The following is a 16697-nucleotide window of genomic DNA, read 5'->3' on the forward strand; positions in this document are numbered from 1 at the left end:
ATTGTTCTAATAAATAATAACATCTCAATAATTAATGAAAGATGTTAAATAAAAACAAAAAATTTTACTATTTTAAAAACATAAAAATATGCATTATTTTTATATTTAATAGTTAAAAATTAAAATTATTCTTAAAATTTTGCAGCCTTATTAAAAAATGAATTATTCTTAAAATTGAATACACTGTAGCGCTGAACCCAAAGGACAATTCTGCTTAGCAGGCCTTCACTGTCGTTAGGCCCAATAATAGTTATGTGCGTGTTAGTGGGCTGTGGTATCTATTGAAGGGGTTTTCTTCCTGCATCCCGTACAATTTCTTCTACACCCAGCATTTTCAATGAAAAATCAATTTTGTCCCTCATTCATTGACGCTTAAAAAGTGAAATACGGATTGGGAATCCATCCGTCTGCATCATTCATTCACACTTACTGGTTTTCTCCTCTCAAATTCTCTCATTTTCTCTTCAATCCATGTTTGATCTTCATCAATCCGTAGTTCATCTTCATCAATTCGTGTGTGCTTCTCGTTGGTGTCCGTCATATCCCGATATCGCCGCTATGACTTCAGTTGTCACCCTCTTTGTTTTTTGTGTGTATTGAATGCATACGATCATACAGATTATCAATCCGTATGATTCATATGAATTGTGAATCCATATAATCCATACACATTGTCAATCCGTATGGATTATACGGATTCTCAATCCGTATTTTTGTTAACTTTATATTTTTTTATTAAATAAATAATTTATTTAATAAAATTGTTTATTTAAAATTTAGTGATTGAATTTTTTGTTATTTAATTATTTTATAAATAACTGTGAATTTTATATATTTAAAATAGTTAAATATCAAAAATTCCAAGTTTTTATAATGTATATATTTTAAATTGTAGTTAAACAAAAATAGGTAATATTGTATAAGAAAAATGTTTTTTATTAATATATTTGTATAAATATTAAATATTTAATAGTATTAAATATTTATATAAATATTGTTTCAAAGTTAAAAAAATATAAAATTAATCTTTTCATTCATTTACAAATATTTAAAAGTTTTCAAGGGACATTCATTTACTTACTTTAACAAAATACAAAATCATATCAATACCTGAGAAGTATTGAAAGCATCAGAATAATCATTATTTTCAAACACATCATGTTCCTCTTCATTGTCTTCATTTATATTAACTTCTTTAGATATTATGTTGTCATATATCCAATGATTTTCGTTCATGACAAAACATTAAAAAAAATTCAATAACAAATTAATGACCTCTTACAACACCGTATACAGTTTTAATTATTTATAAATAAATGTATTTATTTTTAAAAAATTCCATGTTAAAATATTACATACATTTATAGGTACAGTTTTTTTCTCCCTAAAAAAAGTACACAGTTTTTTTTGTTGAATACATTCAAGTACATATAAACACACATGACACAACCCCACCCTCCGTATATAACAATCAAAATCTGCTATGGCATAATAATGGTACCAGAAAAATATGTGAAAGCAAGTGGCTCAAATGATTAGGAGCAAGCATATTCTCCCAATTGAAGTCGCCCATTGCATTATTCAGCATATTCTCCCAGTTACAAGTAAGAACAGTGAAAAAATTTCACAACGAAAAGTAAATAAATTCCTATATATATATATATATATATATATAGGAAAGAGCAACTGAAGAAGCATCATGTATAGAGGGGGAATATAAGGCAAAACCATTTTCTTAACTTTGCATTATTAATTAAACTAATGAAAAGCTATTCCACTTAGGAGAAGTTGCATGGAGTTGATCCACTTTGTGTTTTGTGAGTTGCCAATCATTCGCCGCCTCATCACCCTCTCTTTACATAAAATAATTCTCTCCTTTTCATAAAGAATTTCTTAGTGGGAATTTCCTTCTTAGGGTCATTCAATTTTTGCTTAGTACACTTCTTTTCCCTTTTCCTTTTACATTGAAACCCCCCCTCCGTACTCCATCCCACTCAACAAAAGTATACCTTTAGCCCCAAACATGAAAGAGAAACCTCCAAAACAAACTTTTCCCCGGACAAAAAGAAAATAATGAGTGAATAAGAGTTAGCTTATATGATAAGATATAAAAAATTGAGTAGCTTTTATTGGTAATTTTTGTTGTTGTCGTAAACTTTTGGACTTTAATTTTATGAAATGTAAATTGTTTACATTATTAATCTATATTATTGTATGATTTTAAAGATATTTATTATTATAAAAGTAAATGAATTCATAATTAAATGACAATATAAATTATTGCATCCATTACATTATTTGCTCTAAATTTTAAGACAATATATATAGTGTACCATGGTCTTAAAATGTGACAAGTCGCCCATCTCTTTAAACTTTTTATATTGTACAAAGAAAATGAAAGAGAATAAATAGGAGATATAAAACAAGTGTCCATTGCTCTTGCTTCTGTTGGTCACGGAACTTAATTAGTGGCATTTGATTCAAATAAACCATTGTTTAAAAGAGGTTTAAAGAAGATGCCACCTTTTAGGCCTCTTATGCGTTGCAAATGGAGCTATCGTAGCCTTCAAATGTTATATTGATAGGGGTATCGTGGCCTCTATCAATGAACGTGATTAGAGCTACCTATCCATCCCTACATCGGTACGCGCGTAACAGTTGTAAGTTGTAACACTATTTCTTTCGTTTTCTCCCCTTTTTCTTTTCATGTTTTTAGTAGGTATATATAATATATAATGTGGGTCTGTTAATTTACGTTGATTGGATATCTTATGTCATTATGGAGACGTATTGGGTCTATTGATTATAATGCGATGGGATAATTAGATACCTATTGATTTTTATTTTGGTTTGTTTTAGTGCAACCTCCATTAATATTTAGTAATCATCCATGGTGGCTTCCAACATCAACCCTTTTATTTTTATTTTTATTTTTACCAAACTATGTTATAGTATTTGCATTTAAGGAGTAGTATTGTTGCCTGGTTAGTGGTCATCACCTTTATTTTTCATTGTGGTGATTAAGTTTCCACCGTAACATTTACTTTAAATTAATTTTATAAATGATCAAGGTAGTTGTACAAGGTTCGGCTCTTCGGTTGGTTTGGAATCAACATTGGAGTTTAAAAATTATTACATAGTCTAGCAATATCATAGTTCTATTTTTTTTTTGTTAGAGCAACCTTAGTTCTAATTGTTCTTTACATTTGTTTTTAAAAAAATTATTCTTTACATAACGTGTAATTGAATACTATTAGTTTTTTTTTTACATATTACATAAAAATGAGTTAAGATTATAATTTGTGGTGTTTTTTTAATCATGAAATTTATATAAAGTATCCATCAATTTTGTTGATAATTAATCTTCATTAATTACTTTTTTTTAATCTGATTAAATACTTTTAATAAGATTTTTTTATTTCAATTACGTATTTTTTATTCATAATACTTAAACTTAAGAAAAAAAAAAAGACTGAATACAATATTACTCGAAACAACTACGTGATTTAAGACTATTTATTAATTTTCCCTCTTTTGCCGCGTGCTATAATCCTTATTTCGTCATATTTACGTGGTTACATAGAAAATGCTATTATTAATCAACAAAACGGAGAAAACACGCACCAATGGTGCGGAGACAAACAATTCACTTGATGTATTACTTATTAGTGTTTCTTGACCTGACATTGATGTTTTATCCCTCTGCGTTTTGATGTGTTTTGTCTTGGTTAGAATTAGAATGCCTTCTTTTTGAAGCTCGTCATCATTTACGCGTTGACAACATCATGGGTTTCTAAACCTGAAAATGTTGGATGCTTATGCTAAGACACATATGTCGTATAAAATTGCACCATTTTAACCATAAAATAAAGTTCCAAGTACATAAAGTTGCTTTGAATTATAAGGGCTTACTGGGCATCAGACACTAAAAAAAAGGTTTTCATGCACCCACTTATATATTTTAAGGTTTTTGGACCGAAATCATTGAGTTACTGAAATTAAGGGACTCAATTATTCTATTCTCTTTCCATCTCCTATTAATTGTGTTGCTTCAATACTATTAATTAAAAGAAATGGGTAACTTTTAATTTATTATTTTATTAAAGGAACATATATCAGAGAGAAAAAAAGATCTCAAGGATGGAGAATTTGAATGCATGTCGCAAGCAAATTGGCCAAGAAGGCATTAATATTTGTCCAATTAAATGGGGTTGGCGGATGCTTCATTTGTTCATTTGTGTGATTACATTTGCTTAAATATAACATGCGATTTGAATTTAAATTTATCATAATTATGTTAATTATGAATTATAATATCTTAAGAAATATTAAAGCCATTTTTATAATTTTAAACACTACTTATCTTTTTTTATTTAAGCTCAATCACCTGGACTTCTTAATTATAATCTCATAGTATGTTTCATAAGTTTTATTTCCTTTGTAATTTATAAAATTCTGAATACCTCCCTTTGTTTAAAATTGGTTCTTCCTCTACTCATATTTTTTTAGATCTCAAAATCCCATTAAATAGTCTACCGAAACAAATAACACTTAGTTCTTTTGCACCTTACGTTGTGAATTTTGAAAACTGACCACAGTAAAAAGTAGATAAAAAAATTTAAACACAGAATTACATTATTATTATTATTTTCAATTATGACTTATTTTCATCAACTTCAGATTTTAGTTTATGAGGGGAAAAAACCCTAAAATAACTCCTACATATTTTGAAAATTACTCCGATAACCTTTTCTAAATTATAAAATACTTTTGCAAGTGTTCATAGAAATAAAATAAATTAAAGAAACTTGAATAAACTGATCGTGTTAAATTTGGGTTCCAATTAATGTCTTGGCTTGTCTAACCATATTCTCTTGTCTCTGGAATGCATTCCACGTACGTGCCTTTCCACAAACGGTTTATCTTCTTATTTTTCCTTTTCACAAAGATACTTACTATTAAGCAGACAACATAGAGGTGATGTCCTCTTTATGCATATTTCTTGTCCCCTTTGCTGATAAATTCCTTTCTCCAAACATCTTTTTCCATAAAAGAATACGGCTTGATACTTGTTTTGTTCTTGCTCTTGCAATTTAAACCGTATATCACCCACTTCAACCTCATCAACATTATATAAAGAAAACAGAAACCAACCCGCTAGCTATTATAAATATTATAAACTTACCTCTTCAAAATTAGAACATATCTTATTATATATTACATTCGTCCTTAAATATAAGATAACTAACATACATTTATTAATTAGATAAAATGTAATTAAGTGAAAAAAGTGAGATGATAAATCTCAATATTTTAAAGGATAATTTGGATAAAATAATTTCTATTAACTAAATTAATTAATTTTTTTAAAAGATAGAGTTAATTGAAAAAGTCTTACATTTAAAAATAAAGGTACTATCGAGTTTGCTGAACAACCATAACCGCTAATACAAACACACTTTCTTTTCAACCATTTTTTGCAAAAATGAACTTTTTTTTATTGCATTTTAAAAAGCATGACTCTGTCTTTTTTGTTTTTCAATTGAACAATCTTGTCATCTCACTTTTTTGTTTTTAACTTTTTATTTGCAATAAAGCAAAAACCAACCTAATGTTTTCTTCTAATTCCCATCATCTTTGTACATTAAATTTGCCATCTTTTCCTAAAATTTAATCTCACCATGCATCTTTTTTTTTTTTGTCTTTACTCCTTGTTAATCAAAACAACTTCCTTGGACCTTGTTCCTAGTATAGTACTATTCTTTTCAGCACAAAGATTGGAAGGCCAAAACTCAAAGGGGACATGTAATAACGTGCGCCACTGGGACCGTTAATATTCGTTAGTGCTTTTTGTCACAGTGCATGAAAATTTATACACATATAAATATACATAATATTCCCTTCACCTTAAAATTTTAATTAAAACCCAAAGAAGCCAACCCCATTTTTCTCTTGAACTCACACGCAGTGATCCATAGGACTCTTCTCTCAAACAACATGGACAATGGTTGCTTCTCTAGTTCTCCACGCCACGATGCTTTTCCAGCTGGTTTGCGAGTTCTTGTTGTTGATGATGATCTAACATGGTTGAGAATCCTTGAAAAGATGCTCAAGAAGTGCTTATATGAAGGTTGGTTTGTTCGACTTCTGTTTTGGTATTGTTTTGTTGCTCAAAAAAAGGACTTTGAAATTTATACTATGACTGTTGCTTTATTCAATATATGTTCTATAATTGGTTTCTGGTTTTTGAATTATTTGTTCTGAATTTTGAGTGTGTGAGGGGATGTGCTCATGTTGAGTTGTATTCTGGTGGTTGTTTTGAGTTTTGAGTTTGATTTATTTGTTTTGGTCGGTTCAAGTTGTTTCTTTGTGATTTTGAACTTGGTGTTTCTGAAAGTAGAAAGCTTGGAAGTTTGGATGATAAAACTTATTAAGATTGAAGGTGGTTATAATAAAAGTATCAAAACTTTCGGGGGGGGGGGGGGGGGGGGGGGAGGAGGGTTCTGTTGCCATGAGGCTTCCGGCAACATATGGTTCCAAGTGAAGTTTTTAAGTAACAAATTGCCACTACGAAAAGCCAGAGAGGGAAAAAATGAAGTGACCTTGTCGAATTTGATTCCTGAGGTTTTAGAATTTACTGCCTCCTACACACATGGTTACCATTGGTAATTATGTGTTACCATATGTCAGCATTAGTGTCAGTGAGAGGATAGTGGAATTTGAGATTAGTTCTTATAAAATATATCAAGTAACTGAATTAATCTGAACAAACAAAACTCTGTGTACACTTTTTGTGGCGTTTTAGAAATGCCGAATACTTGTGTGTGCAATACAATGATGGAAATACCAAGCATCTGTCCTCTGTAGTTGAGTTCGAAATTTCCTGTCTTTAGGTTGGTAGAGAAAATAAGCCTTAGGCTGACTTTTATTCATTATGCATCTTTGTACTTTGGGTTCAGTTACTTGCACGGATAAGTTGAGCCGAGCTTCAATTCTTAGCCTCCTTAATTAGAGAATGGAAATCAAGAATAAGGTTTTTTCTCAATTGCTACCTTTATATGCATTATGTACGATGTTATATTAATTTGACTAGCCACAAGTAAGCAGTAGAAACTGATTTACAAGTACATACTATATATGACACATAAAAACCCCATGCCACTTGAGACTGGTATCACTGTATCAGTAAGAGATTTATATCTGTCAAGCACTCAAGCTGTTCATGAAGTTGGATTGGATTGGACTATCCAAAAGCCCGAGCTCAACAAACTGAGGCTACATGTAATTCAATAATAAGATGGAGGTGTCTCATGCTTTTTATTCATTGGACATCTTTAGTAACTTCCAAATTCAAATCCTCTTTTTGATTGTTGTTACTTGTTACTCTCCTTTAGTTGTTAATTGTTAGTTTTTGTAAGTGGGGGGATTTGAACCCACGATTTTTCACCCCTCCCTTCTCCCTTCACCACTAAGCCAACATTATATCTCTTTCTAACTCATTTCTGTTATATGCTTCAGTGACTACATGTTGTTTAGCAACAGAGGCCCTGAAAAAACTTCGTGAAAGGAAAGAAGCATATGACATAGTGATCAGCGATGTGAACATGCCTGACATGGATGGTTTCAAACTTCTGGAGCAAGTAGGACTTGAGATGGATCTTCCTGTTATCAGTCAGTTCTCTTTTAATAATTTATTCAACTTTTTCTTAAATGATGTCACTATAATTTTATTTTATTTTTATCAAATTGACTTAAAAAGTTCATGCTGACAAGTCCCACTTGGCAATGTTGTACAGTGATGTCTGTTGATGGAGAAACAAGCAGGGTGATGAAAGGTGTTCAACATGGAGCATGTGATTATCTCCTTAAGCCTATAAGGATGAAAGAACTGCGAAACATATGGCAACATGTCTTTAGAAAAAGGATGCATGAGGCAAGAGATTTTGAAAGCCATGAGGGTTTTGACTTTGAGGGCATTCACTTAATGAGAAATGGATCAGATCACTCTGATGATGGTAACCTGTTTGCTGTAGAAGAAACTACGTCAATTAAGAAAAGAAAAGATGCAGATAACAAACATGATGACAAAGAATTTGGAGATCATTTTCCCACAAAGAAAGCTAGAGTAGTTTGGTCTGTGGATCTTCATCAGAAGTTTGTCAAAGCAGTGAATCAAATCGGATTTGATAGTAAGTTTCCTATCAACCTTCCCTACAAAGTATAATTTTGAATTGTGATCATATTCTTTTTATTAATGCTAACCATCTTATCTTCTATGTACAAAAATATAACATAATTTCTTTTGGACAGAAGTTGGTCCCAAGAAAATTCTAGATCTGATGAATGTTCCATGGTTGACTAGAGAAAATGTTGCTAGTCACTTGCAGGTATATCACTTACTCATATGCATTGCTTAAGTGATACTATATTAACAGTCCTCAACTATTATGATTGAAAGACTGCCTAATAGGACACTTCAGTCACATAACCTTTATTTCAATAAACATCTGGGTATGTTAATACACCATAGTGATCATACCTGATATGCTGTTTCTGTTAGACCTTGAATCATAATGTAGGTTCACTCTAAGATACTGTGTGATTGGAAGAGTAAAAAGGGAAGGATAAGGGAGAGATTATGATAAAATCTTCTTGTTTGGTTTAAAAGTTTGGAGGGGAGGGGAAGGAAACTCCCCTCTCCAACTTTTTCTGCCCCTATAAAGTTTGGGAGATTTTATTTTCCTTCTTCTCCCTTTCCGTCCTTTGAGCCAAATAGTATGTTTTTGAGATTAAAAAATATAACAACATAGATGTACCCTCTCATAAAATGAAGACAGAGAAATGGGAGAGAAAAAACTGTTTGATGGTCTTTGATGAGAAACAAATTGTTCTGCAGAAATACAGGCTCTACTTGAGTAGGTTGCAAAAGGAAAATGATCAGAAATCTTCATCAAGTGGAATAAAGCACTCGGATTCACCTTCGAAAGATCTAGGAAGTTTTAGTTTTCTGAACACTGCAAACAAGCAACAAAATGATATTGCCACTGACAGCTTCAGTTATTCAGATGGAACTTTACTAATTCAGATGGATGCTACAAGTTATGAAGGTGATCTCAAGGGAATTGTGTCAGAGCCTACAACAGAAAAAAGAAGAGCTTCCACTAGTGAAATTCCGGATCCAAAGGTACAAAAAAGTTCGCAGAAGAGCCTCAACAAACCTTTTACATCTGTAGAGTCATCAGAAGCAAACCATGCAGTCTTTGATTGCACCATACCAACAGAATACTCTTGGAGTGAGTTTCCAAAAGGTCCACTCAAAGAAGAACAGAAGACACCTGTTCAATTAGAGGATAGCCTCTGCCAGTTGCCATTGCATGGTACACAGCATCACATTCAGATTGATCAATCACAATCAATTGCCTCAATTAATTCCAATCCCTCTATAACAGAAGAAGAGGTTGCTGCCAAATTAGAGACCAAACCTTTGTATGCTGGTTACGAGAGTGATTATGTGAATCCTGTGAGTTCAATAGGATCTGCAGTTGAAGCCTTTCGTAGTCAGTCCAAAAGCCTTATGGTGAGTGATCAATCTTCAGAGCCCACTTTCACCTCGAATTTGAGCTTGAAGACTCAGGGATTCAATCTAGATTGCATTTCTGATCTGGATTTTTACCAAAGGAACCTATTATTGGGTGGTGAGGTAGCTTCTGCACCTTTGGATGAGGACCTGAATTTCTTTTTGCTACAAAGTGAATGCTACAACATGAATTTTGGACTGCAGAATATAGATATGTCAGAGTATTATGATCCAAGGCTTACTGCTGAAGTCCCTAGCCACTTTTATGATTCAGCAGATTATTCATCGGTAGATCAAAGTCTATTCATTGCATGATCGGTCCTGCTCTTCCCTTTTCTGCATCTTCAACAAAAATCCAACTAAATGCACGAAAGGACGATTTACTGTCACAACTTGAACTTTCTTTTTCCTTTCCAAGAATATCAACTTTAGGGGGCTGGGGTATTCTTTTTTCCAATTAGAAAGGATTTTGATATTGAAGCACAGATAAAAGTGGATGATGTGTGATGACAAACGTTAAGCTTATCAATAAGCTTGCTTCCTTTAATACTAATAACTGAATATTTGGAGAAGCATTTTCTTGTGTTTGTAAGTCCAGAGTGATTCTCAGCAAAGAGTTGAAGGTAATTTTGTCCATGAAAATGCAACTAAAGATCATTTATATATGTTCCTATATCCTTTACATAATCAGATGGAACCTAGTTCAATTGCAGAATTTGTTCAAATTTCGAAATACTCCTCTCCTATGACAAAACTTACTGAAGCCTACATGTAATTTGTATTTTAGAAGACATTAGGTCCACAAAATTTTCATTTAAATTTGCAATTTGCTGAGAGTCAGGGTACGTGAGAGTAGACATACTAGAACAGGTGCGTTAATCTCTTTGATCAACTAGCTTAACTGATGGTTTTTCGCTTCTGCAGTATTGAATAGTTCATAGTTCAATGCATATTTTCATGATTCCTAATAAGCAATCAGCTCCTGCCATAGAAAGCTCTGGTGATCCTAATCAAATGGTTGTCCTATGATAACCATAATTGAAAGATCCTTTTACCACTTCCAGTATAAGAATTCCTGAAATTATAATCGCAGATGATTATGCACCTATTCTATGACTTCATCCTTTAACTTAATTTTACTAAACATGGTTTGATTTAAAAAAATTATTAGCATTACTTTAACATGACTAAAGCTTACAAACACACCACTAGGTACGGGTTTCCTTAGCATAGATAGGGATCTAGTACCAAATGAACTGTTTCACAGATTTGGATTATTTCATCTTGTTAATACAATATGGTCATAAATTAAAAAGATACAATTCTTTATCAAGAAAAACTAACGATTAGTTGCAACTTGCAAGACCGACGAAATTATATTATATTTGATAAAAAAAATTGTTTTTCTCAACATGATCATAACTTAATAGACCAAATTCTTGTTAATTATTTGTCCACATTGCATTGCAAAAACTTGTAAACTCTTTCTTAATTACTTTATTACTACCATAGCTAAATTAAACCATAACTTAAAACACGTTCCCGAATCTAGATCCAGTTAAGCAAGAGGTAGCCCATTATGAATTGTTTGGATTAAGAGATGCAAATTGAAGGAGCTTATCATGTATTTGGATTGGTCCTACACAGGGTATATATGACTGTTTGAAAAAATGGAGAAGTAAAACCATTGATACAACTAAGTGAAATAATCGAACTCGATCTCAGCTGAAACAGGACCAAACGGACTGTTTGTTTGACATATTGGACTCTTTCATGTTGTTAAACAGGACCAAACGGACTGTTTGTTTGACATATTGGTCATGTAGAGAAAGGCACAAATTTTTATCAAGTAAAGACACAGTATGATTAGTTGTAAAACCAACAAACTAGTATTTGATAAAATCTATATTTTTCTCTATCATATCGTGTCAGTGTCACTAAAAAAAATACTATAGGGGAAATAAATTCTTATCTAACGCTTGAAATAAAAATGAGATTAAATAATCTCATCCTAAATAGTCCAGAGAAGTGTCTTTAAACTTAGATCTACTTTTTTTATTTTAACCATGTCAAAGTTAATCAAATATACCGAGGTTGATTGGGAAAAAAAAGAATGACTTGATTTTTCAAAAGTCTACTCTTACGACAAATGAATAGAGAGAGTTATCCATAACAAAATTACTAGATGAGATAATTGCAAGCTTTGATCTCATTTTTTTTAATAGATCCAAATTAACCCGTCTGACGTTCAAATTAACATCAATTATGTACACATTTGGGCTTCAACATACCAAAACAAAACCATCACTCAATAAACCCATTTATGCGTGCAGTTAATTGATCACGTTTTTTCTGTTTTAATTCACTGTAAAGAGAGAAAAGCGTAGCTGCAGGTAAAGGAAAACATTTTTCAAATTCTTTTAGAAAAATGAATCGATCAATCCCATCCTTTAAATTCTTTTAGTGCCACATGCACAGAGGTGAGTGGGGTCAAACTATCTTTGCAAGTAATTACAAGTTAACAATAGCATAAACAATACAAATTCTCCAACTTAACAGACCAAATTCTTCTTTAATTATTCATGTACACATTACATTGCGCAATACACCCCCAAGCAAACACTAAAGCATTAGAATCCTTATTTTTATCGGTTGAATCACGTGCTGCAACAATTTCAACTGCAAAACCATGTAATAAATCTTAACAACTTAATTACCATGTCCAACAGCAGGATTAAGAGAAGCATATTTCAGAAGCTCCACGTCACGCTCAAACCTGGCCATGTCTTGCTCCTCCATGTTCACGATGGCTTCAATCCCACCCCCATCTCTGGTATCCATCAAAACAATGCTATTCTTCACGGGACACTTACTAGTGGTGAACCACACCGGTTTCCCCCAACCAAAATCCGCTTCATACATCGGAAACCTGCACCAACTCGCACAACAAAACATAGTTACTATTTGACTCTCCTCATCATCCGAACCACCAGGCTGTGGTTCGGGAACCGAAGCAGCTTGCTTCAGACACTCGGAGATGAACGACATGTCCTTATCCTCCCCTCCAAATTTCTTCGCATACGTTTCACAAAACTCGGTTAAGCCTTGTTTCATTTTGAGCACCAACTCATGCAGCTCCGTTTCCCAAGGGCTAAGCACGAAGAGGAACCAGACCAAGTTCCCCACGCTCTTCTCCGGGAGCGGCGGAACCGTTCTCGTGCGAAGGTTCACGGCGGTGCGGAACGACGTCGTCTTGGAAATCAACCCTAGAGCCGAAACCGCGCGGTTGTAAATCAACGCGCTGACGACTTCTACGCGCGTGGGGTTCGGGACGTTGTGGGAAGACACCGTGGATTTGAGGGAGTCGATCTTGGAGGCCTCGAAGACAAACCTTCTGCATACGGTGTCGTTTTCCACGAACAAAACTTCTGGGAAAACGGGCAAGTTTTCTTGCGGGAAAAGTGAAGCCCCGGGTACTGGGAAGGGTAATAATAACAACTCTGCTGTTTCTTGTTCTAGTTCTTTTTGGCGGTTAAGTGTGGCCCAGTCGTTGATGAAATTTGAAAGTGTGGCCGCGTCTCCAACTTTGTGACACATGCACACGCTCATTGCTATTCCTCCGCATGCAAAACAGTTTATTTGTATGGCTATTATACTTGAACTACTACTGCTACTCATAGGTTTCCACTGTAGTTCATCGGGGAACAAAGGGTTCAACGATTCTTCTGTGGGGTTTTGGAGGATCGTTGATAGGTTGCATCTCAGCCTTGTGACTAGAAAGGACACTCCTTGGTCGTTGCAGTCGATGGAAACTTGATCTCTGAGCTTGCCTGCAAAAGGGTAGTATCGGGATAAAACTTGGGATAAGGATTTCTTGAGTTTTGATATTGTGGATGCTTGCTCATGGTTTGGGGAGTTGTAAAAGAAAAGCAAGGGGATGTAGTTGCGAAAAACGATGTGATCTATGAAGGAGAGAGGATGGATTCTGAGGTGAGGAGGGGTGGGGTTCGAGGGTTTGATGGTTTCTCTTGATATGAACTCCATTTTCTTTGATAATTTTTATAACTAAAAGGACTATGGTATATATCAATGGATGCTCTGCCTGCAGCATCTCGATAACTACCGCTACTGATCGATATATATGATATATCCTACTGTCATTGATTAGAATTAATTATATCAAGCAAGGGTAGCTGCATACACTCTAATTCACTTTTACTATAAGATATATAATTAGACATGGTAATGGGATGTAGACAGGTATTATCTCTTCAATTTTTGACTGATTTTTCAACATATATTTGTACTTGTATTTGCAGCATATTTATTTATAAAAATCATCAAGAAAAAATATTAAATTATATAAAAATTATAAAAAAAATTAACAAGTAATTAATAAAATTTTAATAATTTCATCATCGGAATGGATATGGGACGGTAGTGACATCCCCGTCTCCGACCTCGATAATCCCCGAACCCAAATCCGATCAATTCGAATATTTTCTATCAAAATCGGAACAGATTTGGACGAATACTCACGAGTAGAGGTTTCATTGTCACGCCTATATGTAATTATGTTTAGTTGTTTAATTAAACACTCCTATGCAGCATATATATATATATATATATATATATATATATATATATATATATATATATATATATATATATATATATATATATATATATATATATGGCGTACTGTTTAAAAAGGTGAGAAATAAAAAGAAAAGGAAAAATTGATACAATACCGTGGAGAATGAAGTAAAGAAATTAAAACAGAAGAGAGATAAAGAAGAGTGTAAATAAATGTAGAAAAATGGAAATGGATCTTCTTGTCATTATTTTTTGTACTGATTCATATAAATCATTGTATAATTTTCTTAATGAAATTTAGAACAAAATTTAAATATAACATTGTATTATTAATATCATTCCATATTTAATTAAATTTGTAAATTAACAACTACAGTATATATAATATATTCATCACGGTAATTAAAAAAAATACTCAATTTAATTTTTAAAAAACATTGTAAACAACTACTGTGTACCAAAAATGGAAGTAATGTACAAAGAGAACTTCAAATTGACACTGATTATATCCACTTGCATATTTATTAATTACCCACGATTCATTAAATAAATTATTTCAATAATAGTTAATTTTATCAACTTGTCTATTCCTCCGCAAGTGGATCCAACGGAACATGATGAGAAGGTGGTAAATTTTTAGAATAATTTAAAACTCCCCCCAAAAATATTTTTTATTAATTTCTATTAGATTATAAATATTAATGTTTTATATAATTTGAAGATAGTAAAATATATTTATTTTTTATTCAAATTTTAAAAAAAGTATTAAGAAAAAAATATTATTAAAAAATTGAAAACATGTCTACTCTAAGAGTGCGTTAGTTAATTTTAAAAAACCCACAAAAGTAGTTGAATTTTTAAACTGAAAACTACAAGGATACTACAAATAAATTATAACATTTCATTAGAAAATTTTAGATCATTTTTTTACTGAAGAAAATTTTAAATCATAAAAAGTATATGTAATATAATATTTTATGTCATAGTCAACGCTACCTTGTTATTTTAAAACGACCCGGCCTTGTTTTTATTAATTTATTAATTAATATTATTAGGAGTGAGAAAATTTTAAAACAATATTAAGATAATTTCAATATGTTTTAAATTTTGACTTAAAATTTCCTAATAAACATACTACTTGGTACTTAGTACTCACTAGAATTGCGCAAGAAAGCATCTTTCTTTGTCTTTATTGACCGAATATGGAAAATAATAACTTTTGGCCCATTGTCTGATGCGCCTTATTGAGATTTGCCAAGCTAGGAAGAGTGGTACCAAAGTAGGTATATATATATATATATATATATATATACGGCTATATTGATTGTACAAGTGGCAAATAAATCTTTAAAATTATATCAGTTATTTTATTTGTGATTTAATGGCAGTTTAAGCTTTAATCATTTTTTCCACGAGTAATGATAGATAGAGTATCTAACAATAAAACCATTCATCCAACACCTACTTACATGATATAAAATATATTATTATTTAATAAAAAAAGAATAAATAAAATAAAATTTTCCAAGGAAATTGGAGATTTGGCTTATTTAGGGTAGAACATTTCTCTTTCTCCTTAGTGCATCCAAAGTATTCACTTCCTCTTTTCTAGGCATTTTTGTCTCCACTTATGGTATGGATTTCCACTGTTCATTTACTTGCTTGATTTCTAACATGGTGAAGGATTAAAGAGCTTCCTTTATAGGTTTGACTTTTGTTTGTTTCTTGTTTATCATTCATTTTCTCTTTGGTTGTTGTCATTCTGGCTTGGGTGTTTATTTGGGAAGAGTCTTATGTTTGTGACTTGAGTGGATGCATGTGTGAGTTAGATGGTTGTGGTTGTGTGTGGGAAAATAATTTTGTTGGAGATGAAGAGAAGAACACACACATTCTAGAGAGAAAATGAAAGGAATGATAAAAAATTTTATTGATCACTTAGTCACTTGTGTCCACTGTGTTACACATAGGAGGTATTTATACACAAGTCACATATATCAGGTTGCATATCAGAAATCACTCAGTTAACTACTTTAACAAATAATATTAATCACTTATTAGAAAATTATAATTAACCTTATACCTAACAGAGGTAACCACAAATCATACATGAGTTAACACTTTGAATTACTTTGCAACAAATTAATTTGGAGACTTAGGGGTTTCGCTATGTGCACGTGTGGTAAGGGAAATTTGGGGACTAAGGGGCTCTTGTTATATTAAGAGTATTTTTAGGTTCAACTTGAGTTAGTTGTGCTACACTTGTGCATGATCTAGATTATTAATGTAAAATGACCATTAGTACTAGGTTTGTTTCATATCACAAGATAGTAATGATTAGAGTCTTATTACTTAAGAGTTTGGTCCATAGTGATCAATGGTCAACAAGCTCTTAATACTTTTTTCGAATACTTGGATTTTATCATCCACATCACATTGTTGTTAAGTGTTAACTTGATGAAAAACTTTCATATTCATTTTTGTTAAACACCTAGTTTTTTGGGATGGCTAGTTTTAACTTGGTCTA

At 32.2% G+C, this 16697-nt stretch overlaps 2 protein-coding genes across 3 annotated transcripts; one reads left to right on the forward strand and one right to left on the reverse strand.

The window, feature by feature from the left end:
- Positions 1-5927: 5927 nt before the first annotated feature.
- On the forward strand, positions 5928-10470 carry LOC100806394 (two-component response regulator ARR11). 2 transcript variants are annotated; one of them, XM_041018053.1, is made up of 5 exons: positions 5928-6130; positions 7519-7671; positions 7797-8189; positions 8314-8387; positions 8897-10470. In XM_041018053.1, exons 1-5 carry the CDS (start codon positions 5998-6000, stop codon positions 9890-9892), a joined length of 1749 nt encoding a protein of 582 aa, XP_040873987.1. In that variant the 5' UTR covers positions 5928-5997; the 3' UTR covers positions 9893-10470. The 2 variants fall into 2 exon arrangements, with proteins under 2 accessions (XP_040873987.1, XP_040873986.1); XM_041018052.1 differs by having other exon boundaries at positions 8311-8387; positions 8897-10469.
- A 1592-nt stretch (positions 10471-12062) lies between these two features.
- LOC100806928 (stemmadenine O-acetyltransferase) lies at positions 12063-13743 on the reverse strand. Its single transcript, XM_003532663.5, has one exon. The coding sequence runs from the start codon at positions 13619-13621 to the stop codon at positions 12287-12289; it is 1335 nt and encodes a 444-aa protein (XP_003532711.3). The 5' UTR covers positions 13622-13743; the 3' UTR covers positions 12063-12286.
- Positions 13744-16697: the final 2954 nt, after the last annotated feature.

This window comes from Glycine max, chromosome 8 (assembly GCF_000004515.6).
Source record: "Glycine max cultivar Williams 82 chromosome 8, Glycine_max_v4.0, whole genome shotgun sequence".
In the NCBI taxonomy this organism is placed as follows: domain Eukaryota; kingdom Viridiplantae; phylum Streptophyta; class Magnoliopsida; order Fabales; family Fabaceae; genus Glycine; species Glycine max.

Excerpts from the sequence above, each read along its gene's own strand:
- LOC100806394 (XM_041018052.1), top strand. The coding sequence starts at position 5,998 with ATGGACAATGGTTGCTTCTCTAGTTCTCCACGCCACGATGCTTTTCCA. Across the intron at positions 8,190-8,310 it reads GAATCAAATCGGATTTGATA|AAGTTGGTCCCAAGAAAATT; the intron begins GTAAGTTTCCTA and ends TCTTTTGGACAG. Across the intron at positions 8,388-8,896 it reads ATGTTGCTAGTCACTTGCAG|AAATACAGGCTCTACTTGAG; the intron begins GTATATCACTTA and ends ATTGTTCTGCAG.
- LOC100806928 (XM_003532663.5), bottom strand. The coding sequence starts at position 13,621 with ATGGAGTTCATATCAAGAGAAACCATCAAACCCTCGAACCCCACCCCT.